The sequence below is a fragment of the Hyperolius riggenbachi genome, chromosome 1 (genome assembly GCF_040937935.1).
Source record: "Hyperolius riggenbachi isolate aHypRig1 chromosome 1, aHypRig1.pri, whole genome shotgun sequence".
NCBI classification, from domain to species: Eukaryota; Metazoa; Chordata; class Amphibia; order Anura; family Hyperoliidae; genus Hyperolius; species Hyperolius riggenbachi.
The window spans coordinates 88,980,547-89,005,940 of NC_090646.1; the positions used below are offsets into that span (position 1 = coordinate 88,980,547).

The window sequence follows — 25,394 nt, forward strand, 5'->3', positions numbered from 1 at the left end:
CATCAGACTTCAATTAAATACAGTGAACACTTCACTTTAAATTAATCTTTATGTCAATATTGACCGGCCTCCCCGCGGGATGTGGTTAGTTTACGGGGTAGATGTATGAATGCTGGTCCCGAGCTGTAGAGCACACAGTGTTTTCTGTGCAGACGCCAATCACCCCTGACGTGTTTATCACATGCGTTACACCAACAAGCAGCCAAAATAAAGGGAACGGGCTGAATATGGGGGAAACCAGATCCTGAAATAAATGCAAGTGCGCAGAAAGTGCTGAAGGGCTAAACGGCGATGAAGGATTCGGCTGGTGCTGAGTTAGCAAAGGAACAAGTCAGAACTAAGTACTTTTGCAGGTCTGAAACAAGTAACTGAAGATAATCCTGTAGCTGCAGTGAGGATACAGCACAAGGCCCATTTGTTACACTGCTTCTGGAGCTGCTCCGTGTTACAGGCTGTACAGAGACAGCTCGAGACTGCTAGGCACGTCTACCCTAATCCCTGCACCAATGTAGAGGACGGGGGTGTCTGGGCTGACTGGCCACCTAAGTTGAGACCACTCTAGCATGTGTGCCGACCATTTACAGACACACGCTGGATTGAAGTCACGGCAAACAAAAAAGCAACATCATGTGCCAGTAACATTTCACACAACAGGCACACATGCTGTGGAACAAGGTCATTTGAATCAGGGCTGAATTTTTCCTGCCACTGAGGAAGTGTGCTTTCCCTAGCCTGGCAGGCTATGCAGAGTGGGCAGCAGGGTTATCTGTCCAGACTGGCTCAGCTTCTTCTCTACCCCACCATGCCGGCGATGTAACCGACATGTCTTCTGGGTTCAGATCACATGACATGCGATCGGGAACCAGGAGACCGTGTCAGCGTTACATCGCCCCCTGGTGGTGAAAGAGGGTCTCCCTCTTCCACCACTGGGTGGTGCTGTAATGCTGACACGGTCTCCTGGATCCCGATCACATGTCAGCTTATGTGATTGGGACCTGGAAGAACTGCCAGAGGTTTAGAGCCGCCGGTGGAGGAAGAGAAGAAGCCGCCCAGAACAGGTAACTATAACTGCTCCCACCCACCACTGGTTTGGCAGCACTAGGCAGCCAAACGAGAATTGCTGACACAGGTTTAGAGTGCAGAGCAATTTCAAACAAAATATTTTGTTTGAAATGGCTTAAAATATATAAAAACCTTGTTAAAAAAGCAAGTTAAAAACAAACAAAAATAAACCCAAAAATGTATGATGACAACAGCTACAGTACATTACAAACCTGACCACGAAAGTGGAAATATGCTTTTAATGGTACAAAGCTGCACGGTCTATATGCCCAGAATATTCTCAACACCCCCCCTCCTGTTTCAACCCTCATTGCTGCTCCTGACCAGCCCGTCCAGTATGGTTTTTCATGATGCGCCCGCTTGCGTCATGCAGGCATCTTGGCATGCGTGCCCCACAGCCCTATGCAGTAGGGGATACGGAGGAGCACGCTCACAGAGGATAAGAAAGGAAATACTGCACATGCGCGGCGCAGTATTACAATACTGGACTGGCTGGTCGGGAGCCGCAACGAGGGTTGAAACAAAGCTTGCAACAGTGGGAGCGGTAAGTGAACTATGACACCCTCCCACCAGCACAACATGTTTTTTAAGCATATAAAGTTGGGTTCTGGTATTCTTTAATGGTGCTGCCACCGCTGGGATTTTAAGCAGGCAGATTATCAACTCCTAATTACAAATAAAAAAGCAAAGACTCAAAACTAATCACTTGATACGAAACAGTTCATGAAGAAGGTTTATTTTTTTGAAAGCAGAATCTCGGCATAAAGGACGTCATCACGGCTGAAGCGGAATGAAGTTTACAGTACTTTATTTCAACGAATGCATTTCATCCGCAGCAACCCCGTACACACGCAATTACAGCTTCAATTAGCGTGAGGGAAAATAGATTACCTAAGTGCCGCAGTTAAAAATTCATTTACGCTTTAAAGAAACAACATACAAGCTACACACCTACCACGATCCGCATTTTCTTCGTAATTTGTCTTTCGGGTAATAGTTTGTGAGCTTTGAACCAGAGCCAGACTTTGAAAAACACACTCCAAACTCATTTCCTGTTGCTGATGTTCTTGGCCAAGAACATCTGGTTAGCATTTTTGAGGACTGGAAGAATGGGTTATGAAGAAGAGTCGCAAGTTTCCAGGAGGAATAGAGACTGTTTGAAAACTCTCCCAAACACAATGATGTACTTTTTAGGGTGCTTAAAACTGTTCAATGATAGACTTAAAGTGAACCTGAACTCTTGCACAGGACAGAAGGAAAACCTGGAGAAATGCTCCCTTTATGTATTTTATAGAGTTCAGCCGGTCTAATTCCCCCCCCCCCCATCTGTGACTAATCCGACTGTAATTTAATCTCTCAGTTGGCTGCCTTGGCAGAGCAGATAATTTGTAAACACAGGATGTTAACCTTATGTCTGCTTCCATGAAAGCAGGAAGAAGAAAGTGCAGATTTATTGCGGATTTGTATCAGCTGTAACAAAGAAATAATTTTATTGAGAGGTCATTATGCTGGTGCTTATCATTTATAGCAGAGAGGAAGTTCTGAGTTCAGGTCCACTTTAAAACGGTGCGAACGAGAAGAACTGTAGTCATAATGTAATTCCTTTACAGTATCTTCCAACCCTAGTTCACACCTACATCACATCTGGACTATTGCAATGGGCTCTGTCCAGGCCTTGCAAATAAAAACCTACACTGCCGGCAGCTAGTACAGAAATCTGCCGCAAGGCTGTTAACAAGCCACATAACACCAATTCTTTGCTCACTCCACTGGCTACCTACAGTGGGATGTGAATGTTTGGGCAACCTTGTTAATCGTCATGATTTTCCAGTATAAATTGTTGGTTGTTACGATAAAAAATGTCAGTTAAATATATCATATAGGAGACACACTCAGTGATATTTGAGAAGTGAAATGAAGTTTATCGAATTTACAGAAAGTTTGCAATAATTGTTTAAACAAAATGAAGCAGGTGCATAAATGTGGGCACCACAAAAAAGAAATGAAATCAATATTTAGTAGATCCTCCTTTTGCAGAAATTACAGCCTCGAAACGCTTCCTGTAGGTTTCAATGAGAGTCTGGATTCTGGTTGAAGGTAATTTGGACCATTCCTCTTTACAAAACATCTCTAGTTCATTCAGGTTTGATGGCTTCCGAGCATGGACAGCTCTCTCTAACTCACACCACAGATTTTCAATTATATTCAGGTCTGGGGACTGAGATGGCCATTCCAGAATGTTGTACTTGTTCCTCTGCATTAATGCAGTGTTTAGGGTCGTTGTCTTGTTGAAAGTTCCAGTATCGGCGCAGCTTTAGCTTTGTCACTGATTCTTGGACATTGGTCTCCAGAATCTGCTGAAACTGAATGGAATCCATGCGTTCCTCAACCTTGACAAGATTCCCAGTCCCTGCACTGGCCACACAGCCCCACAGTATAATGGAATCACCACCATATTTTACTGTATGTAGCAGTTGTTTTAACTTGGAATGATGTGTTTTTCCTCCATGCATAACGCCCCTTGTTATGCCCAAATAACTGAATTTTAGTTTCATCAGCCAACAGCTTTGTCCAAATGTGCTCTAGCATATCTCAAGCGGCTCTGTTTGTGGTGTGGGCAAAGAAAAGGCTTCCACTGCATCACTCTCGCATACAGCATCTCCTTATGAAAAGTGCGCCGAATGGTTGAACGATGCACATTGACTACATCTGCAGCAAGATGATGTTGTAGGTCTTTGGTGCTGAACCTGTGGTCTTTCATTTCCTCAAAATTTTCCTAATTGAGGAAACCGAAAGCTGAAATCTCTGAGACAGCTTTCTGTATCCTTCCCCTAAACTATGATGGTGAACAATCTTTGTCTTTAGGTCATTTGAGAGTTGTTTTAAGACCCACCTACTCTTCAGAGAAAATTAAAAGACGAGGGAAACTTACAATTGACCCTTTAAAATACTCTTTCTCATAACTGGATTCACCTGTGTATGTAGGTCAGGGGTCACTGAGCTTACCGAGACAATTTGACTTCCAATAATTAGTTCTAAAGGTTTTGGAATCAAAAAAATGACAACAGTGCCCAAATTATGCACCTGCCTAATTTCATTAAAACAATTATTGAACACTTTCTGTAAATCTAATAAACTTCATTTCACTTCTCAAATATCACGGTGTGTGTCTCCTATATGATATATTTAACTGAGATTTTTTATCGTAACAACCAACGATTTATACAGGAAAATCTTGACTATTAACAAGGTTGCCCAAACTTTCGCATCCCACTGTATATAACGGTATAACGGAGCATCCTCTTTATAACGGACATGCCAACATTCAAATCCTTATACAACCTAGGTCCAGGATACCTGAAGGATTGGTTGCAACTGGGTCACACCTCCCACAACCTCAGATCAAAAGTATCCAATAACTTGGTCACCCATAATAGTCCAACTAAAAACCTTTGGAACCAAAGCATTCTGTCTGCCTTGATTTTGTTATGGCAAGGTGTTCCAAAGGGTACAGGAAGTACCTTTTGGAACACCTTGCCATAACAAAATTAAGACAGCTCCAGCCCTGTACGTGTTTATATCAAAATTGAAAAGTCACCTGTTTAGTCTGGCATTTATGACTACCTAACTCTTTCCCCTGTATCAAATCACTATGTTCTGAACTGAGACAAGCTCATGCACTTTGCGTTCTATGGAAGAAAAGTGCTTTACAAATGATTTGTTGTTGTTGTGGTTATTGAGGGTACTACACAGGAGCGATTGCAATTTCCCCAAATCGCAAAAAAACTGCAGTACAAAACGCTAGTATTAAATGCAAAAGCACTTTGAAATCACCAGAAAGCACTGCTTTTTCAATTTCCAGTGGGCCCCAGCTCTTACACATTCGGGAGACCAAGCAATCCCCTAGTGAGCTCAAGTGACCTTTTGAGGATTTAGGTTTCCTTTGGGAGAGTGCAGATGCACCTGCACCTATAGAACTGCTTGTCATTTTGACATGCAGATAGGCTTGATAGTCATCTCAGACTTTTATCCTATGCATAGTCCCAGTTGTCCATGTTTCTTACCATCTAGTTTTAAAAATCATTTGACTTTCACAGGAACCTGTAATTTCTATAATGATACTTGATGTGATATATTGTGAACATTGTAGACACACTTGGAGGCCAGGAAAGTCCTCTCCCCTCCTTTCCTATGGAAACAGAGCAGCACGCATTCAGCGGGTCTGACATGAGCTCTGTAACATTCACCAGCCATGGAAAAGCTGCAGACTTGTCCAGACACTGAATCCTCACTGTGGAGTGAAATCCTGAAACCACACGGCAGCAGGAATGACTGCTGGTGATCCATAAACACCTCCCAATACTTCCAGCTTGTGGTGCGGGGAAACCGCCGGCCTCTCTGTCAATGTCAAAGGCATAAACCATGACATTTTCAGTTCTCAGTGGATAGCAATCCACACTATCAATTTACTTCCATAGAAAAATTGTACAGAGTGAAGGCGCGGTGGGAGGAACCCCCCAACTCTGACCGTAACTTGGAGGCTAGGAAAGTCCGTCATCTTCCCATATTCCAGTATCACCAGACTCCCTAATTCTGGCTACAGCAAAGTCTCCATTATCCAGAACCCAGGCAACTGGAAGTCTCAACTAACCGACATGCCTGAGGTGGATAACGGGGACAGTGCTTTGCAGGGTTTTGCAGGGCATTGTAGGGTAGAGACTACTTTCCGAGCCTCCAGGTACCATCTTCTACCCATCCTGCAGCTCCCTTCGGCTTTCTGCCATCAATGCAAAGGCTTTTGGCGTGTCACCTGACCCGATGTGTCACCTGACCCAGGAGCCGTACACCGGGGATGCCGGAAAACCCACTAGGATTTACAGGAAGTCTAGAAAACGGTGCCTGGAGGCTCAGTAAGTATTTTCTGCTGAAAAGGGGAGGAGGAGTTTGTGCTTTTTCGGCCGGTAGCTCAAGCAAACAACAAGCGCACGTGTCCAGCTTTAGGCATTATCCACCTGTGATAGATACTTTACATTTCTAAACTCAATGGCCTCAATTCACTAAGCTTTATCGAACACTTTATCGAACGTTTGATTATTTACCTCATGAGTAAATTCTAAATTTTGAATTCACTAAGGTGTTACAGATTTATTGAATGTTTTACCGATAAAACATTCAATAAATCTGTAATACTTTAGTGAATTCAAAATTAGATTTTACTCATGAGGTAAATTATCAAACGTTTGATAAAGTGTTCGATAAAAGCTTAGTGAATTGAGGCCAAAGTGCCCAAATTAAGTCTTCCCCACAAAGTGGTCAATCAACTATTCCTTTCCTGCCCAAGTAACAAGAAAACAACAATCTGATTGGTTAATAGGTAGAAATACGGAAATGCAATGAAGTATTTCTTACGATTTATCATTGGGAGATTGGTTAGAGGTAGACATCTGATAAATGATTTATTGTTGAGGGATAGCTAGGGTAAGGCATCAGTAGAGCAGAGGTGCCCACACTTTTTCAGCTTCTGAGCCACTTAGATCATTTTCAATTTGTAATTTTCAAACAGGTAGACTCTACATACAGTCAAAGTGGCAGTCTAGTGATTACCACAAGCTGGGAGTCAATTAGATGCATATTATAGAGGCCACCTCAGTAAGCCAAACAGAACAATGCTTGATCAAACAGAGTCACAATATCATGCTTATAATTCTGTATCATGCTCAGTGTCCAGCAAAATTGTAATCAGCAGTAGAACATAACAGACAGACAGACACTGAACATTTATATAATTTACATAATGCATCTAAATGTATGGCTTCCCACCTTGCAACATTATAATCCTCTACACTGTGCAAACCTTCAGGACGGCATATCGTACTAAGCTCATTCAAGTCAAAGAGACAAAATACTACGTGTACATCACTCAGGCAGGTGGTGGAGGATCTCCCCATAAGTCCTTCACAATCTATCTACTGGTAGATCATGATCTGCCCTGGGGTAGAGGATTTTTCATTTGGAGATTGGTTAGGGTTAGGTATCTATTACATGATTTAATGTTGAGGGATAGGTTAGGGTAAGGCATCAGGTAGACCAGAGATCCCCAACCCTGTACTCAAGGCCCACCAACAATACATGTTTTGCAGGAAACCACAAACATTCACAGGTGAGGCAGTTATTGTCTCAGCATAGCTGATTACCTACCTCTGTGGATTTCCACTAAGCATGTACTGTTGGTGGGCCTTGAGGATGGGTTTGGGGAACACTGAGGTAGAGGATTTATCATTGGAGGATTGGTTAGAGTTAGGCATCTGTTAAATGATTTATTTTTGAAGGATAGGTTAGGATTATGCATCTGGAAGAGGATTTAACATTGGAAGATTAGTTAGAGTTAGGCATCTGGTTATTGATTTATTGCTGAAGGATAGGTTAGGGTTATGCATCAGGAAGACAACTTATCATTGAGGGATTTATTAGGGTTAGGTTTCAGGCAGAGGGTTTATTAGTGGTGGATTGGTCAGGAATAGGTGATCTACAGCATCAAAACAACAACAAACATGGTGTCAAACTGCTGAAGTTTCAAACTCTGCGTCAAGCTGAACCCATACATACCCACATCCCCAGCTGCCAGAGTAATGCTTGTAAGCATAAAAATGGAGAAAATACACGGTGGAAATGTTGTTTCCTCTATAAAGAAATCTTAAACAGTGGAAGCTGGAATCTGCTATTTTGGGTAACACCAAAAAGTGTAGGGGGGGTGAGACCTACTGGTGTGAACATTTGACAGACGTGGTATGATCCATAATAGAGTGCATAACTCATCTGCTATCACAACTCACCCCATTATTGAAGTAGGTGTCCAAAACCTGGAGGCCATGGCGTTTCCGCTTCTCATCTGGGGCCACCTCGTATTCTGCCTGCAAAACGAAAGAACAATAAGCAAATATATAAACAGAATGAAGAGGACAGTAAATTATAGATTGTATGACTACAGTCCCTTGCAGCACTGACAAAAATCTACACTGTACTAAATTGCCTAGAGTTAGGCTTTTGCTGTAAGTGAGTGGACGTGATTGGAACAACATAGTCTCCAGTTCATTTAACTGTACGGCAGTCATTGGTATTCTAATATAATACAAATGAAGGTTTCAAACTTTTGTTGTTCAATAGCACAAATGTTTTTTTCATTACAATATTTTATTGAACAGAGTTAAATGCGGCAGTGGTACATAAAACAATCAGTAGAGACAATGTTACAGGTGCTTCTTCACGACATGGTCCTCACTGATCAGCAGGCAATTTCTTAGTACAAGTCAACACCATACATCTCAGCCATACAACAACAACACGATCCACAAGAGCCTCACCATATATTGCAGTAAAATGTTAATTTTCAGAAAGCTGGAAAAACTCCGCCCAACTTCTTAGTATTTGTGGGCAAAGATTACAAACCCAAAACAAAAAGGTTAATACATAGAACCAAAACAGGACAAAAAAGTAAGAGAGAGAGAGAGAGAGGAAACAAGACAGAAAAAAAGGAGAGTAAGCCATTCGGTTTACGCTAACCATGGCATTTTCTAGGCGAAATTGCACCCACAGGGTGTAAAAATTGTGCCCCCCATGGCCTCGTGAACCCATACTACGCCCCCAGTATAGGCAGTCTGGTATGGGTGCGCCCAATATAGGTAGACAGGCATAGGTGTCCCCAGTATAGGTAGCAATCTGTAGGTGCCCCAGTATAGATAGATAGTTAGCTATAGGTGCTCCTAGTATAGGTTAGCTAGGTATAGGTGCCGTCAGTATAGGTGAGTTAGGTATAGGTGCCGTCATTATAGGTTAGCTAAGTATAGGTGCCGCCAGTATAGGTTAGTTAGGTATAGGTGCCGTCAGTATAGTTTAGTTAGGTATAGGTGCCGTCAGTATAGGTTAGCTAGGTATAGGTGCCGCCAGTATAGGTTAGCTAGGTATAGGTGCCGTCATTATAGGTTAGCTAGGTATAGGTGCCGCCAGTATAGGTTAGTTAGGTATAGGTGCCGTCAGTATAGTTTAGTTAGGTATAGGTGCCGTCAGTATAGGTTAGCTAGGTATAGGTGCCGCCAGTATAGGTTAGCTAGGTATAGGTGCCGTCAGTATAGGTTAGCTAGGTATAGGTGCCGCCAGTATAGGTTAGCTAGGTATAGGTGCCGTCATTATTGGTTAGCTAAGTATAGGTGCCGCCAGTATAGGTTAGTTAGGTATAGGTGCCGTCAGTATAGTTTAGTTAGGTATAGGTGCAGTCAGTATAGGTTAGCTAGGTATAGGTGCCGCCAGTATAGGTTAGCTAGGTATAGGTGCCGTCAGTATAGGTTAGCTAGGTATAGGTGCCGTCAGTATAGGTTAGTTAGGTATAGGTGCAGCCAGTATAGGTTAGCTAGATATAAGTGATTTCTGATTAGCAGGAAGTAGAGAGTGTATCAGCGGCTATGCAGAAGCAGTAAATCAGTGGCAAGTGAGCGGCGATTGGAACGGGCAGGGAGGTGAGTTGTGCATACGAAGCTTCCCGCTGTGCTTACTCTGCAAAGAGGGGGAAGCAAGAAGCGGAGAAGGAGGAAGGGAGAAGTCGGGCTCCCTTCCATGCGGCTGAGTCTCAGTGTGGCTGCGGCTCCCCCCTTTATCACTGTGCCCACTCTCCCTCACAGCGCTCCGGGCGTTCGCCCACCAGGCCCGCCCCTAAAAACAGGGCTGACGCCAACTATACTCGGTTTCTTCGATGAACACCTGAGGCAACAGCTTATTCAGATACTCATAGCAGATATTGAATCCAGGAGTTTGCCGGATCACTTATATTCTCTACGGTTCTCCCAACTTGGGGCATCAAACACACTAAGTTGGTAGAAAACATGAGTCTCATGTCTAAAGTTCTTAACTGTAGAAGAGATTGTCCTTACAGCCAGTCAGTCTTGTTACTATCGAGCGCTGCTAGGAATGAAGTAGAGAATACTGAATATTCTGTGACATACGGTATGTAAAATACAGTGGTGTGAAAAACTATTTACCCCCTTCCTGATTTCTTATTCTTTTGCAGGTTTGTCACACTTAAATGTTTCTGCGCATCAAAAACCGTTAACTATTAGTCAAAGATAACATAATTGAACACAAAATGCAGTTTTAAAGGATGGTTTTATTATTTAGTGAGGAAAAAAAAAACTCCAAATCTACATGGCCCTGTGTGAAAAAGTGATTGCCCCCCTTGTTAACCACTTGAGGACCCACCCTTTACCCCCCCTTAACGACCAGCGCTGTTGTAGCTGATCTGTGCTGGGTGGGCTCTGCAGCCCCCAGCACAGATCAGCGTGCAGGCAGAGCGACCAGATCGCCCCCCTTTTTTCCCCACTAGGGGGATGATGTGCTGGGGGGGTCTGATCGCTCCTGCCTGCGGGTGTTGCGGGGGGGGGCACCTCAAAGCCCCCCTCCGCGGCGAAATCCTCCCCCTCCCTCTCCTACCTGGCCCCCCCTGGAGATCCGGGCTGCACAGGACGCTATCCGTCCTGTGCAGCCAGTGACGGGACGTCCCCTGTCACATGGCGGCGATCCCCGGCCGATCTGCAGCAGCGCCGTACAAATGTAAACAAAGCGGATTATTTCCGCTTGTGTTTACATTTAGCCTGCGAGCCGCCATCGGCGGCCCGCAGGCTATTCACGGAGCCCCCCGCCGTGAATTGACAGGAAGCAGCCGCTCGCACGAGCGGCTGCTTCCTGATTAATCAGCCTGCAGCTGGCGACGCAATACTGTGTCGCTGGTCCTGCAGCTGCCACTTTGCCGACGCGCGTTATGAGTGCGCGGACGGCAAGTGGTTAAAAAATAACTTAACTGTGGTTTATCACACCTGAGTTCAATTTCTGTAGTCACACCCCCCCCCCCCCCCCGGGCCTGATTACTGCCACACCTGTTTCAATCAAGAAATCACTTAAATAGGAGCTATCTGACACAGAGAAGTAGACCAAAAGCACCTCAAAAGCTAGACATCATGCCAAGATCCAAAGAAATTCAGAAACAAATGAGAACAAAAGTACTGTAATTGAGATCTATCAGTCTGGTAAAGGTTATAAAGCCATTTCTAAAGCTTTGGGACTCCAGCGAACCACAGTGAGAGCCATTATCCACAAATGGCAATAACATGGAACAGTGATGAACCTTCCCAGGAGTGGCCGGCCGACCAAAATTACCCCACGAGCGCAGAGAAAACTCATCTGAGAGGTCACAAAAGACCCCAGGACAACATCTAAAGAACTACAGGCCTCACTTGCCTCAATTAAGGTCAGTGTTCACGACTCCACCATAAGAAAGAGACTGGGCAAAAACGGCCTGCATGGCAGATATCCAATGCGCAAACCACTTTTAAGCAAAAAGAACATTAAGGGTCATCTCAATTTTGCTAAAAAACATCTCAATGATTGCCAAGACTTTTGGGAAAATACCTTGTGGACCGACAAGACAAAAGTTGAACTTTTTGGAAGGTGCGTGTCCCGTTACATCTGGCGTAGAAGTAACACAGCATTTCAGCAAAAGAACATCATACCAACAGTAAAATATGGTGGTGGTAGTGTGATGGTCTGGGGTTGTTTTGCTGCTTCAGGACCTGGGAGGCTTGCTGTGATAGATGGAACCATGAATTCTACTGTCTACCAAAAAATCCTGAAGGAGAATGTCCGGCCATCTGTTTGTCAATTCAAGCTGAAGCGATCTTGGGTGCTGCAGCAGGACAATGACCCAAAACACACCAGCAAATCCACCTCTGAATGGCTGAAGAAAAACAAAATGAAGACTTTGGAGTGGCCTAGTCAAAGTCCTGACCTGAATCCTATTGAGATGTTGTGGCATGACCTTAAAAAGGCAGTTCATGCTAGAAACCCCTCAAAGCTGAATTACAACAATTCTGCAAAGATGAGTGGGCCAAAATTCCTCCAGAGCGCTGTAAAAGACTTGTTGCAAGTTATCGCAAACGCTTGATTGCAGTTATTGCTGCTAAGGGTGGCCCAACCAGTTATTAGGTTCAGGGGGCAATTTCTTTTTCACACAGGGCCATGTAGGTTTTGAGTTTTTAAATAATAAAAACCATCATTTAAAACTGCATTTTGTGTTCAATTATGTTATCTTTGACTAATAGTTAACGGTTTTTGATGAGCAGAAACATTTAAGTGTGACAAAGATGCAAAAGAACAAGAAATCAGGAAGGGGGCAAATAGTTTTTCACACCACTGTACGTATAAAATAAGATTATTATAGCCCATAGTGAACAGATTAAGGTTCCTTGGCTTATTTGTGGTTTACATTTTTTTTCATTTGAACTTATCAAACAGACAGTACAAATTTTTCCTAGTTAAAACACATTTTTTTTATAGGTGGAATCCCTCATAAGATGTGTAATGCTACTGTAGGTACCCACCATACCATTTTCTGGCAGATCTATCTGCCAGATCGATTACTTCCAACATGTCACATCTGAATTTCTACCAATTTTACTTTTTTTGTTAAATTTTTCGATCGTTTCTGATCGATTTTTGTTTACTTCTATCAAAATTGATTGGAAAAACAACTGAAAAATCGATCAGAAAATCGATCCAAAATCGGACATGATGGAAATAATCAATCTGGCAGGTAAATCTGCCAGAAAATTGTAGGGTGTGTACCTAGCATAAGATGGGCAATTTTGTTCTATCATAAATATTCACAACTTAAGTTGTTCAAAGGGAAGATAGGGTTAATGCCTGCTGTAGGCTATATAACTGACTGGTCTACTTGAAATGATGTTGCTTACAATCTATAGAAAGCCAAAGGCTAGAAAATTAAACAAAATGTAGGTCATTCACACTTCTGTCTATACCTGTGGCCTCTAACGTAAGATATATGGAGGCTGCCATATTTACAATACAATAACATTTCTATAGCGCTTTTCTCCCATAGGACTCAAAGTGCTTAGGCTCTCTCAGATTCAGTAATTGGTAGTAGGATAAAGTATTCACACAACAAAAGTTATATTTCTGCAAATGCCAAACTGAACGGGTGGGTTTTCAGTCTTGATTTAAACACGTCCAGGGATGGAGCTGTCCTGATCTGTTGAGGTAAGGCGTTCCAAAACGTAGGGGCAGCATGACAGAAGGCTCTGGGACCAAAAGATTCCAAGTGGGCTCTGGGTATGACTAGATTATTAGAACCTGTGGATCTGAGAATGCGGGGATTGCTACGTAGCTGCAACATATCTTTCATGTATCCAGGACCTAGATTATTCAGGGATTTAAATGTCAGTAGGCCGATCTTGAATAGGACCCTCCATTCTATAGGTAGCCAGTGAAGGGAGTGCAGGACTGGCGTTATGTGGCAGTGACGGGGTTGGTTGGTTAGCAGTCTGGCAGCAGTATTCTGTATCAGCTGTAAGCGGTGCAAGACCTTTTTTGGAAGGCCAGTGTAGAGAGCATTACAGTAGTCCAGTCGGGATGTGATGAAGGCATGGACTAAGGTTGGCAGATCTTCTGGGGGGATGAGGTGCTTGATTTTTGCAATGTTCTTCAGGTGAAAATAGGATGATTTCACCACAGCGGAGATTTGAGTTCTGAAGTTTAACTCTCCATCAATTTGAACTCCCAGGCTACGCACATGGTCAGAGCTGCGTAGATCCATGCCTTCTATTCCCAGTCGTGAAGACTGCAAGTTAAGTTGTTTTGTTATCATGCTCTGCCCTCCAATCAGAAGGACTTCAGTTTTGTCTACATTTAGTTTCAGCCAGTTGTCATTCATCCATTGCTGTAGTTCACGTAAGCAGGCGTTTATAGTTAGAGTTGGGTCTGTCACACCAGGCTTGAAGGAAAGATATAGTTGGGTGTCGTCTGCATAGCAGTGGTATGTCAGGCCATGTTTTTGGATTAGTTTTCCAAGCGGTAACATGTAAATCGTGAAAAGCAGGGGAGAGAGGATTGAGCCCTGGGGCACCCCATACTTAAGTGATACATGGGTGGACAATAAGGGCCCCATAGACACTTTGTGGGTTCTGCCACTCAAGAAGGATTGGAACCACTGAAGAACTATGCCGTCAATGCCGCAGTATTCCTGTAGCCTGTTTATCAAGATGTCATGGTCAACTGTATCAAAGGCTGCAGAAAGGTCTAGCAGTATGAGGATCGAGCACTCTCCTCTGTCTCTTGCCATGAGCAGGTGGTTGCATATTTGGATGAGGGCAGTTTCAGTGCTGTGGTGTGTCCTGAAGCCAGACTGGAATGGGTCATAACTGTTGTTTTGTAGGATTTTGGCTTCTAGCTGAAGGTAAACAGCTTTTTCAATTAGCTTGCCCAGAAAGGGGAGGTTAGAGAAAGGTCTGTAGCTGGTCATTGCATCTGGGTCCAGGGAGGGTTTTTTGAGGAGAGGCCTGATGATTGCTTCCTTCAGTAAAGCAGGAAATATCCCTGATTGTAAGGAACAGTTAACAATCTTGAGGAATACCAGTACGAACAGGTCGGGGCAGTTCAACATGAACTGAGTTGGGCCAGGATCCAGGTCACAGGTAGTTAGGCGGAGGTGAAGGAGGATGCTTGATGTAACTTCTACATCAATTTCTTTGAAGTTTGACCAAGGTGTTACGTGGTCTCTGCTAATGGTCTTCGGCGCTATATTAGGCTCAGATGCTGTAATTTGGATGGCAGACCTTATAGCGGAGACTTTGTCTGTGAAGAAATGGGCAAATTGGTCACAGCGGTCCTTTGAAGACTCGATATTACGTATTTGACATGCCGGGTTGCAGAGTTTTTCCACTGTGCGGAACAGTTGGGCTGGTTTGTTAATTGCATTTGCAATCTCTTGTGATAGAAAGGATGATTTTTTTCCCGTGATTACCTTTTGGTAGTTCAAGTAGAGGATTAAGGCATGTTTGTCTTTTGGGGACTGAGATTTGCGCCACAGTCTCTCAAGTTTTCGGCCTTGTCTTTTCAGCTCTTTTATGGCGTTATCAAACCACTGTGCATGATGGTGTGGAGTAAGATATTTATTTTGTCTCAAGCAATAACAGTTGCCCTGCATCCTGCTGAGCCTCTGTCTCTAATACCTTTAGTCATAGACCCTGAACAAGCATGCAGCAGATCAGGCGTTTCTGATATGGTCAGATCTGACAAGATTAGCTGCATGCTTGTTCCTGGTGTTATTCAGACACTACTACAGCCAAATAGAACAGCAGGGCTGCTAGGCAACTGGTATTGTTTAGTAAAAAATAAATAAATATATTATATACACATACAGTGGGATGCGAAAGTTTGGGCAACCTTGTTAATCGTCATGCTTTTCCTGTATAAATCGTTGGTTGTTACGATAAAAAATGTCAGTGAAATATATTATATAGGAGACAAACACAGTAATATTTGGGAAGTGAAATGAAGTTTATTGGATTTACAGAAGGTGTGCAATGATTGTTTAAACAAAATTAGGCAGGTGCATAAATTTGGGCACCGCAAAAATAAATGAAATAAATATTTAGTAGATCATCCTTTTACAGAAATTACAGCCTCTAAACGCCCCCTGTAGGTTCCAATGAGAGTCTGGATTTTGGTTGAAGGTATTTTGGACCATTCCTCTTTACAAAACATCTCTACTCCATTCAGGTTTGATGGCTTCCGAGCATGGACAGCTCTCTTTAACTTACACCACAGATTTTCAATTATATTCAGGTCTGGGGACTGAGATGGCCATTCCGGAACGTTGTACTTCCTCTGCATGAATGCCTTAATGGATTTTGAGCAGTGTTTAGGGTCGTTGTCTTGTTGAAAGATCCAGCCCCACGCTGCTTCAGCTTTGTCACTGATTCCTGGATATTGGTCTCCAGAATCTCTGATACTGAGTGGAATCCATGCGTCCCTCAACTCTGACAAGATGCCCAGTCTCTGCACTGGCCACACAATCCCAAAGCATGATGGAACCACCACCATATTTTACTGTAGATAGCACGCGTTTTTCTTGGAATGCTGTGTTGTTTTTCCTCCATGCATAACGCCCCTTGTTATGCCCAAATAACTACATTTTAGTTTCATCAGTTCTGTTTGTGCTGTGGGCGGAGAAAAGGCTTCCTCTGCATCACACTCACAGCATTTCCTTGTGTAAAGTGCGCCGAATGGTTTAATGATGCACAGCGACTCCATCTGCAGCAAGATGATGTTGTAGGTCTTTGGTGCTGGTCTGTGGGTTGACTGACCATTCTCACCATTCGTCACTTCTGTCTATCCGAAATTTTTCTTGGTCTGCCACTTCGAGCCTTTAAATTAAAAGAGAAGGAAAACTTACAACTGACTCACTTAAATACGCTTTCTCATAACTGGATTCACCTGTGTATGTAGGTCAGGGGTCACTGAGCTTACAAAGCCAATTTGACTTCCAATAATTAGTTCTAAAGATTTTGGAATCAATAAAATGACAACAGTGCCCAAATGTAGGCACCTGCCTAATTTTATTTTAACAATTATTAAAGGGAACCAGAGATGAACGATTCACACAAAATAAACATATCAGTTGATAGCTTGTAAAGAATAAATGCTCTACCTGATAATTTCGCAGCTCTGGTGTGCCTTTTTGAGTGTTTTTTATCCATTATTTCTCCAGGAAATATCCAATATGGCCGCCGGCTCATATCTCTTCTGCTTCCAGGTTATAAACTGTTCTGGATGTGCTGTCTAGGCTATATGAGACTATAGACAAGCAGGGCTGCAGCAGCAGGCTTTCATCTGTGTGCTTTCAACTATTATTCTGGTATGCTGTATGGCTGCCTGTAGGAAGTGTCTCTCATAGTAATGAAACTGCATACAGTAGATAATGACAGGCTGCACACAGATACACTGTTTCAGAACTTCTTTCACGGCAGCAGCAGCCCCTCCCATGTCAACAGCTCTGAGTATGAAATCTGATCCAGGAGGTGGCAGGCTTGGGCTTGAAAAGACTCCACAGAAGAGTGACTCGGCTATAATGATTCCAGGTCAAACCTCGACTGAATAGTCGGTGGATTCTTATCACAGTTGATAACAGATAGATTAGACTGAGAAGAATAAAACTAAAAGCATGATAGGTGTTTACTGTCATGTTCCCACTGATAAATGTAATAAAATAAATGAGGGTGCTTCATCTCTGGTTCTCTTTAAGCACTTTCTGTAAATCCAATAAACTTTATTTTATTTCTCAAATATCACTGTGTGTGTCTCCTGTATGATATATTTAACTGACATTTTTTTTATCTTAAAGAGAACCCGAGGTGGGTTTGAAGAAGAATATCTGCATACAGAGGCTGGATCTGCCTATACAGCCCAGCCTCTGTTGCTATCCCAAACCCCCCTAAGGTCCCCCTGCACTCTGCAATCCCTCATAAATCACAGCCACGCTGCTGACAAACAGCTTGTCAGAGCTGGCTGTGTTTATCTCTATAGTGTCAGTCTGCTGCTCTCCCCGCCTCCTACAGAACTCCAGTCCCCGCCTGCATCCCTTCCCTCCCTGCTGATTGGAGGGAAGGGACGGGGGCAGGGACCAGAGCTATGCAGGAGGCGGGGGAGCAACTGAGACTGACACTACAGATGTAAACACAGCCTCAAAGCACGGCTGTGATTTATGAGGGATTGCACAGTGCAGGGGGACCTTAGTGGGGTTTGGGATAGCAACAGAGGCTGGGCTGTATAGGCAGATCCAGCCTCTGTATGCAGATAATATTCTTCAAACCCACCTCGGGTTCTCTTTAACTTCCAACGATGTATACAGGAAAATCATGATAATTAACAAGGTTGCCCAAACTTTCCCACCCCACTGTATATGGCAACCTCCATATACTTCTTACTTCAGTTGTCCTTTAAAGTAAACCAGAGGGGAAAACAAACTGATGAGATAAACAATTGCATTTATCCTCCAACTCCTAAATTTCCCATGGTTTTATTTTATATTTAATCATGTACAAAGTAGATGGAATGTTTTGTTGTCTCTGCTTAGTGGCAGCCTATTAAGTAGCCCCAAATGAAAATACATGAACTATTGACAATTTTTAATCTCCCTCTGCTCTCAGAGGTTGTATTCTACCAGGGAAACATTTATGGCTGTAATTAGCTTATTGACAAGGTACTGACAAGACAGAAGCGGTTACTTCCATGCCTAAAATAAACGCTTTCAGGCAGGAAAATAAAACCAGTAGAACAGCCTGATTATCAATATGTTTTGTACTGTACATACACATGTTTATCTCATGTCACCCTGGGTGCACTTTAAAGATGTTTCTGACCTCCCCCCCACAATGAGACAGCCATAGGCCTCTGCCAAAAAGTATGTAAGATTAAGCCCACTTCTCCACAGCCTCTGAATGATTTGGGGGTAACGTCATGGAAGATCTTGTTAACTTTTATGGGGTGTAACTTCACCTCATTAAGACCATGATTCATGTTTCTCTAATTGTCTCGGCTCCAGATTTTATTAAACATCAGTAAAAAAAAAAAAAAAATTGTAACCAGTTCTTATTTTCTAGTCTATCTTACTATCCTTTTTCCTAGATTACATTGTCATAGAATACATTTTAGATTGCTGCCTACAAAATTAAATAGGAATAACATCATTTGGAAATATCCACCTTCTTTATATGCCTAGTCTCATGGACCACTGCTCTAAACACAAGAATAGTTCACTCTAGGGGTGAACAGCATTTACCGTATATATATAACCCTGAAATAGCTGGATTAAGGTTTTGCAGATAGACTCAGGAGGGCTCTGAATAAGAGGAGGAACATAAATATAAGTACCATTATTCTTCCAGATCACAAAATCTTGTAATACCACCAAGTCTCTCAGGATACAGCTAAGAGCCCTTCATTCAATGTTCTACTGTCCATGCACTAAATATGTGGCTGGTTGTTCCTCCTTTGCCCGCCCCACCTCTGCCTCCTCTGCTCCATGTCCCTCTGCTCTGTGTGGGGCTTGCTATTCCTGCTATCTCTGGCGCCTCTGCTCCGTATCCCTCCGCTCTGTGTGGGGCTGATTGTTCCTGCTATATCTGCTCCACCTCCGGCCCCTCTGCTCCGTATTCCTCCGCTCTGTGTGGGGCTTAATGTTTCTGCTATATCTGCTCCACCTCCGGCCCCTCTGCTCCGTATCCCTCCGCTCTGTGTGGGGCTGGCTGTTCCTGCTATCTCTGCTCCACCTCCAGCTCCTCTGCTCCGTATTCCTCCACTCTGTGTGGGGCTGGCTGTTCCTGCTATCTCTGCTCCACCTCCGACCCCTCTGCTCCGTACCCCTCCAGTCTATGTGGGGCTGACTGTTCCTGCTATTTCTGCTCCCCTCCGGCCCCTCTGCTCCGTATCCCTCCAGTCTGTGTGGGGCTGACTGTTCCTGCTATCTCTGCTCCACCTCCAGCTCCTCTGCTCCGTATTACTCCGCTCTGTGTAGGGCTGGCTGTTCCTGCTATCTCTGCTCCACCTCCGACCCCTCTGCTCCGTACCCCTCCAGTCTATGTGGGGCTGACTGTTCCTGCTATTTCTGCTCCACCTCCGGCCCCTCTGCTCCGTATCCCTCCAGTCTGTGTGGGGCTGACTGTTCCTGCTATCTCTGCTCCACCTCTGGCCCCTCTGCTCCGTGTGGGGCTGGCTGTTCCTGCTATCTCTGCTCCACCTCCAGCTCCTCTGCTCCGTATCCCTCCGCTCTGTGTGGGGCTGGCTGTTCCTGCTATCTCTGCTCCACCTCCGACCCCTCTGCTCCGTATCCCTCCAGTCTATGTGGGGCTGACTGTTCCTGCTATTTCTGCTCCACCTCCGGCCCCTCTGCTCCGTATCCCTCCAGTCTGTGTGGGGCTGACTGTTCCTGCTATCTCTGCTCCACCTCTGGTCCCTCTGCACCATGTCCCTCTGCTCTGTGTGGAGCTTGCTATTCATGCTATCTCTGGCGCCTCTGCTCCGTATCCCTCCGCTCTGTGTGGGGCTGACTGTTCCTGCTATCTCTGCTCCACCTCCGGCCCCTCTGCACCATGTCCCTCTGCTCTGTGTGGGGCTTGCTAGCTCTGGCGCCACTGCTCCATATTCCTCCGCTCTGTGTGGGGCTGACTGTTCCTGCTATCTCTGCTCCACCTCCGGCCCCTCTGCTCCGTATCCCTCCGCTCCATGTGGGACTGACTGTTCCTGCTATCTCTGCTCCACCTCCGGCCCATCTGCTCCGTATCCCTCCGCTCTGTGTGGGACTGACTGTTCCTGCTATCTCTGCTCCACCTCCGGCCCCTCTGCTCCGTATCCCTCTGCTCCGTGTGGGACTGACTGTTCCTGCTATCTCTGCTCCACCTCCGGCCCCTCTGCTCCGTATCCCTCCGCTCTGTGTGGGGCAGACTGTTCCTACTATTTCTGCTCCACCTCCGGCCCCTCTGCTCCGTATCCCTCCAGTCTGTGTGGGGCTGACTGTTCCTGCTAGCTCTGCTCCACCTCCGGCCCCTCTGCTCCGTATCCCTCCGCTTCGTGTGGGGCTGGCTGTTCCTGCTATCTCTGCTCCACCTCCGGCCCCTCTGCTCCGTATCCCTCCGCTCTGTGTGGGGCTGGATGTTTCTGCTATCTCTGCTCCACCTCCGGCCCCTTTGCTCCGTATCCCTCCAGTCTGTGTGGGGCTGGATGTTTCTGCTATCTCTGCTCCACCTCTGGCCCCCTTATTTATTTATTGTACTTATAAAGCGCCAACATATTACGCAGCGCTGGACATTAGTTTAGGTTACAGACAATATTTAGGGGTGACATACAGCAAAATGACAATACATGAGTACAAGAAAGACCAGATCATGCAGCACATTATGAGTACAAGGTAATGCTTAGTCACTGGATGGGAGCACGGAGATTAGGCAAGTTAGGTTCACTCAGATGCAGAGCATGGGTTCACAGTAATGGAGGTGCATGATCAGGTAGGACACAAAAGGAGGAGGACCCTGCCCAAAGGCTTACAATCTAGAGGGAGAGGTAAGGACACGAAATGTAGGGGACCAGAGTTCACCTGTGGATTTAGAGCACTTGTGAGGGGTGGTAGGCCAGAGTGAAAAGGTGAGTTTTGAGGACCTTCTTGAAGATGTTGAAGGAGGGGGCTGCCCTAATGGGTGGAGGTAGAGAGTTCCATAGTGTTGGAGCAGCTCTTGAGAAGTCCTGGAGGCGTGCATGGGACTGGGTGATGCGGGGGGCAGTTAGGCGAAGTTCATTGGAAGAGCGGAGTGAGCGGCTAGGTGTGTACCTCTGAGTAAGATCGGAAATGTAGGTTGGACAGGTTTTCTGGACAGATTTGTAGGTCAGACACAGTATCTTGAATCTGATTCTGGACTGGATAGGAAGCCAGTGGAGGGATTCAAGGGGATCCGCCGTGGTGGAGCGATGGGAGCAGTGGATAATTCTGGCTGCCGCATTCATGATGGACTGTAGTGGGGCTGTTCAGGTCATAGGGAGACCAGACAGCAGGGCACTGTAGTAGTCAAGGCGGGAAATTATGAGGGCATGGATGTGGAGTTTGGTGGTGGCAGAGGTCAGTAAAGGGTGAATCTTACAGATGTTCCGAAGGTGGAAGTTGCAGGACTTTGTGAGGTTTTGGATGTGGGGAGTGAAGGAGAGTGCGGAGTCCAGGGTGACACCCAGACAGCGGGCTTGAGAGTTAGGGGGAATGGTAGTGTGCACCTTGAAATTTGACCAATCAAATCGCATTTCTTTGATCCAATTCCCGCCTGATTTGCATGAGAACAGCTGCCTTAGCATCTCCCTAACCATTTCTGCTCGAAACCAGCTTCATCTTCAGAGCAGCTCTATAGTCCGATAGCCTAAAGGCAGCAAGAACGATTTTCTCACAGCACTTTTCCTTCGTGACCCAAGTTGTGATTTTTTTTTCCGAAAACAGAATTGCTTTGAAAATAAAGCAGCATTGTTATCACTGGACAAAGGGGATGATAATACAGAACTTATGAGTTTTGCCATGGAAAAAAAAGTTACCAAATAGATCGCTTTATTGAAGCGAAAAAACAAGAACCCTTTTATGGACTTTCTTGGTAGAAGTTATAAGGAATGGGCTTCTTACTACCCAAAGGAGACAGTCTCATCTGTCTAACACCTGCAGAGATGGAGGTGTCTGCAACATGTTCCAGACCGACAGAGCACTGCAGAAGACTAAGCTTAGCTCAGGAAGTCTAAATATTGCCAGACAGAAATGTATACAAGATGAACAGAAGAGAAAAGACGGCAGAGGTGTACAGATAGAGACATACAGAAAGAAGCGGAATAGGGCCCAAAAGCCTCAACACCATATAGAACGTGAGGGAGATACTTATATAACATATTGTTAGAGTTGTCAAGCAAACAATATCTGCCCGAAATCATTTGTTACCTTTTTACCACCTTGCACCACAAAATATTCAACCAGATTTTGGCAGAAATGTAATATCACCTGCACTGAAGTAACTGCAAGCTTTGTATTGCTCAATCCTATATAATAATTGGCAAGGGTCTCTGCGTCCCATGTCCCTGTGTCAAGGCTTTTGCGCTACTGCACATGTGCCGCACTGACAGCCATTGAGAGAGGATGAGGACGTGCAAAGGGGCCGGGCGGGCATGCGCGCTGACATGCGGCGGTGACAGACCTAGAGTCTGTTTATAAACGTGCTTAGGTCAACTAGTGCATTATGATACAACATTTTTAGAGCGTTTTTCTCCCACAGGACTCAAAGCACATAGATATGTCTCAGATCAATACAGGGTTGCAGGCTGGACTGTGTTACAGAGGAATGCTTCCAAGGATGTCCTGACTGGGAGAGGCAGGGAGTTCCAAAGTGTAGGGGCAGCATGAAAGAAGGCTCTGTCTCCAAAGGTTTTGAGGCGGACTTTGGGGCTGACCAAGTTATTAGAACCTTCTGGTTCTAAGATTGGGGGGGGGGGGGGGGTGCAGTTGCAACAAGTCCTTCAGGTCATCCAGGTCCCAGATTGTGTGAGGATTTGAATGTCAATAAGCCAATCTTAAACATAATTCTCTACTTTATTGGTAGCCAGTTGATTGAGCAAAGGGTTGGTGTTATGTGGCAATGGCGGGGCTGGCTACTGATCAGCCTTGCGGCGGTATTTCGTACTAATTGCAGTAGTTGAAAGTGAACACAGCACCACTTAAAGGTGCCAATACATCAGTTGTTTTATTGCAGGTTGATTAACTGTCCAATTCGCTAATTTTCTAAAATCGTCACAAACCGAGTGCCGCAACATTGGGCCAAAATCGTTTGAAAGGATCGATCGGGAATGCAGGTAAAATTTTGGTCACAAAGGCATGATAGGGTACACAGCGGTAACATTGTTCGATATCATGACGGCAGACGTACCTGCCTGACCACTGGCTGGTTTCCCTCCCCCCCCCCCCCTCCCCGAAGTTTATCTGTGTCCTCCCATGCCCATATGCAGTGTATAAAGGCTAATTTCTCCGCCGGCATGACTCCTGGCCTCCTCCAGTGTCCGACATAACCTAGGACTCCACAGTACCACGTGACTCGGCACATACTGTGACATCACACACATGTGCCAGGCACTACGTGGTACAGGCACTCGCCATGACAATGGACACTGGAGGAGTCCAGGAGTCATGTCGGCTGAGTGGTGATTCTTTATGGGCACGGGGACACAAATGTCCTCGGGCACAAGTTAAGCTGAGCCCTTTACCTGTCTATTGGAGATGCATCTATTAAATAGAGAAGTATTAGAGAAGTATTAACTGATTTTATTAACGCAGAATGCTTATAAAATGAAGACTCAGTATCGATATCATGATGAGATCTTCCATCTTTCCCAAGCTGAAGGTCACACTGGCTGTTGCTGTGGAGTTGGTCTCTGTGGTAGGCCTTCTATCATTCTTCAGATTTGAAAGGTCTTTTCTACAGCTATCGTGATCACATACTTTGGAATTTCCAGACATTCCTGGTAAAGTATCAATAAACACATCCATGGCATCACAGCTCTTAAAACTATTCCTTACATGGGAGTGATAAAGCTTTTTTAAAGGGTTACAACAGTCTAAAGAAGCCATTGACTTTCTCATGGAATTCATGATAGAAGGTATTGTAATTAGAATAACCATTTGCAACAATTTACAAATAGTATAATGAACCATTACTAAGCATAATAACCACTTCTGGACTGTAGGCTTACAACCCCCCCCCCTCCCGTACAACTCAGCACACAGGTGATTCCCCACCAATCCCCCCCCCCCTTCTGCCCACCAACAGAGAGTACCCTCTCTCTGCCGCCCTGTTTGTTTATTTTTTTATTTGTTGTGGTTTTTTTTTTTAAATAAATTTGATTATTTTCTTTTTTTTATATTTTGGGAGACTGATGTTGGAGCGGAGCTCCGTCATTCAAGTGGAGATGCACGTGCATTTCCCCCGCCCCAGGACTTCACGCCAATTGCCATTGAGGGGTCCTGGGGCTGCCACCGCGTCCACGCCAACTGGCGTGGAGTGGTCCTTAAGAGGTTAAAGGGAACAAGGGCACCACAGCGCACACACATCTTGTGTCCTTCCCTTAAATTCATAGGACTGTAAGCTCATATGCTCAAAGTCACACCTTCAAATTAGTCACAGGGTTGCTATTAACTGCATGCAGTGGCTGGACAGTGTAATGTTTAAGGGCTCTGCCTTTGAGGACAGGAGACCAGGGTTCACATCTCAGCGTTACTGTTCAGTAAACCAGCACCTATTCAGTAAGGAGACCTTGGGCAAGACTCCCTAACACTGCTACTGCCTACTCAGCAAGTGGCTGCAGCTCTGAGTGTGCCAGGAGAAAGGCGCGATACTATATATATATATATATATATATATATATATATATATATATATATATATATATATATATATGTTCTGTTTCTAGTCTATTTGTATTACCTTTGTTTAGAACATGTAATTATCTTTACACTTGCTCTGTGTCACTGTAACTGTAAAACATCAGAGAAGAGAATGTGCTGCTGTTAAAAAAAAATCTAATATTAATCCTAATAATTCAGATTGCCCTATTTTTGTTTTCCACCTTTTTACGCACTTTTACAGTGGCGATCTAGAAAGTGATGTCATTTCTGCACAGTAACAGCATATTTCTGTCAATCAACTGCTTGCCAAGAATTGCATACACAGCTCTCCGGTCCACTGACCTGTATTCCTGCAGTTGCAGCATTAATTTAAAACAACAAACACAAAGAATGCTTCCTCTGTCAAAAAAGCACTAACATTGATATTTTCTTCTTGATCAAAAAAAAAAATATTTTTGCTTTTCCAATACAATCGATAATTTTTTTTATTAAAAAAAAAAAAAGGGAAAATTGTTTGATATACCGTATT

At 44.5% G+C, this 25,394-nt stretch overlaps 1 protein-coding gene across 2 annotated transcripts in view; it reads right to left on the minus strand.

The window, feature by feature from the left end:
• Positions 1-25,394, minus strand: part of GRK4 (G protein-coupled receptor kinase 4) — a 332,370-nt gene that overhangs the window by 112,497 nt on the left and 194,479 nt on the right. For both annotated transcript variants that reach the window (XM_068276336.1, XM_068276328.1), the window contains exon 4: positions 7,896-7,973. In XM_068276336.1, the coding sequence (XP_068132437.1) occupies positions 7,896-7,973 (78 nt within the window). The remainder of the gene's footprint in view (positions 1-7,895; positions 7,974-25,394) is intronic.